This window comes from Babylonia areolata, chromosome 6 (assembly GCF_041734735.1).
Source record: "Babylonia areolata isolate BAREFJ2019XMU chromosome 6, ASM4173473v1, whole genome shotgun sequence".
Lineage (NCBI taxonomy): Eukaryota > Metazoa > Mollusca > Gastropoda > Neogastropoda > Buccinidae > Babylonia > Babylonia areolata.
Window position 1 is genome coordinate 39,763,410 of NC_134881.1, and position 2,500 is coordinate 39,765,909.

The 2,500-nt window shown below is 40.7% G+C and overlaps 1 protein-coding gene across 1 annotated transcript in view; it reads left to right on the forward strand.

The window, feature by feature from the left end:
• The window catches only part of LOC143283004 (uncharacterized), a 52,673-nt gene that overhangs the window by 41,076 nt on the left and 9,097 nt on the right, over positions 1-2,500 (forward strand). Inside the window, exon 19 of the mRNA XM_076588980.1 lies at positions 1,168-1,305. Coding sequence (XP_076445095.1) covers positions 1,168-1,305 — 138 coding nt within the window. The remainder of the gene's footprint in view (positions 1-1,167; positions 1,306-2,500) is intronic.

Sequence of the window (2,500 nt, forward strand, 5' to 3'; positions counted from 1 at the left end):
TTAACAGCGTTTCACCCCAATTACCACCATCAAAATATTGCAAGCGGAAGGCTCTTATATTGAAGAGGTGACTGTTGACAAAGAATACCACAATTCTGACGACGGAAGCTAAAGGTTGTGTCATTGAGACACCCACTGGACATCCGAGGGGTCTGTGTAGAGGAGAAGAGAGGACTGGCCGTACTGAGTGAGTTAAAACCCCTTCAGTACCAGGGGGGAAAACAGTAGAAAGTGGTGTTTCAGGTCATAAAACATTATCCAAAACAATAAGCCCTAAAACTGAGAAAACGGTCTGGAGATAATATACCACTCTAGATCAAAACTGTGTGAGTTTTCAGCTTTCCAGAGCTATTTCCCTTTTTCTGATGACGTCATCAGTGACGTCACTACGCACGTACGTAATACGTTGTTGGCAGTCAAGAGGTGATAACATCATGTCCTGAACTGTGTGCTGTTTTGTAGGATTTTTTTTTTCTTCTTTTTTTTGAAGAATTCAGTTGAGCATTCCTGATATGGCCCTGTGCGGTTGGCTGAACAATAAGTATCAATGTCAATCAGGTTTTAACTATACGCTATGAGCTGCATGGTCCAACACTCGGCTTATATCACAGATTGACATAACTTTACATTTGGGCCAACAGCAAAGTGAGAGCTGTATTATCAATGGTTTCTCCAGTCAGTGGGAAACCATTTACAGCTTTGTCTTTTGTGAAGGACTATGACTCTCAAACTAGGAGGCAAAATTGCACTGCCTCTTAGAGCTGCAGCCTTGTGGGCTAGTTGGCCTTTGGGAACCATCCCAACGCCGACTGTCCTAAAACCCTCTTGGCCGAGAGAGTGGGGATGTACTTGGGCAAGACACTCTCCACTATAATCAAATTCTAGCCCAAATAGTTGGAACAGCAGTTGCCTCCTCTGCCGTTCTGATGGTCATAGTCGGACACGACTGACTATCATATATGAGATGCATACATTTAGCGACGCAAGAGTTTAAAGTGACAGAAAAAAAGTATCTGGCCTTTACATCGGTCAAATACGGTAATGTAATAATCATCAGTCAGCAACATCAGGATCTTCTTCTCTTTTTGGGGGGTGTGGGAGGGGTAGGGTGGGTTGTGGGGGTGAGGCGGGGGCAGGGGTCTAATGGTGGGTTGACTGCTGTTACAGCTGCTGCAAATCTACCAAGCCACGCTGGCCTACTTAAAACTGGGCTTGGTCAACCTGATAGAGTGGACCATCTATGTCACGGCCCTGCTGCTGGTCATCAGCTTCAACGAGTGTATGAGAGACACGGGATACAAATATGTCAGTGGTGGTTGTTTCTTTACAGGCTGCGAAAAAGTGTGTGTGTGTGTGTGTGTGTGTGTGTGTGTGTGTGTGTGTGTGTGTGTGTGTGTGTGTGTGTGTGTGTGTGTGTGTGTGTGTGTGTGTGTGCGTATGGTTGTTTATGTTCGTTGATTAGGATTTTTTGTTTTTGTTTGTTTGTTTGATTTCCCTTGAAATGAAGGTTATATTTCTTTCATTGAAACATGATGTTTGATAAAAAAAAAAATTTGCACGGTTCACATATGTCACTATAGGAATATTGCATACTTAACACATTAGGCAGTTGCAATGAACTTCAGTGATTATCAACTTGCAAGGGTATTTCTATTTCATAATACACAAAGGACAAAAAGAATTAATGTAATTTTTAAAAAAAAGTAAATGAAATAAAAATGAAAATGAAAACACACACACACACACACACACACACAATGCAGGCCTGTTAGTGGTTTCTGAGAGTGTTGTTGCCGAGCGCTGGACACAGTGGATATGACTCAAATGCACCATTGGCCATAAAAGACGATAGGGCCTTTAACCTTTAAGCTGAAAAACAAGACAAAACAAAACAAAACAATATGAGACTTTGTTCCATGCAGGTTTTGCTTCGGCATGACCGGCGGTGGTATCTGGGAGTGTTGTTGCATTTACTCTACCGAGCATGCGTACCGTGGAAGCTGCGATCTGGGAGTGTTGTTGCATTTACTCTACCGAGCATGCGTACCGTGGAAGCTGCGATACGTAGCCTAGAAATGAGTGTGTGGAGGGGGGTAGAGGGGTTGCAGGGTAATGTGTGTGTGTGTGTGTGTGTGTGTGTGTGTGAGTGTGTGTGTGTGTGTTAGGGCTCATGTACGTTTATGTGTATTTGACTGTGCTTTCATATCTGTGAAACTGCATGTTTGGTGCATATCTGTTATGCATATGTGTGTGTATGTGTGAATGTGTGCCTGCATTCTTTTACATTTATTTGCTTATTTATCATCATTGTTGTCTTTTTTATATATATATTTTTTTTATCTTATTATTATTGTCATTATTATTATTATTATATTATTTATTCATTTTTTTTTAATTATTATTATTTAGTTAGTTATCTATATATTCATTTTTTTAAATTCTATTTTGTACGCTTATAGTTGACTTCATCAAGTTTTTGCGCCTTATACATATTATTATT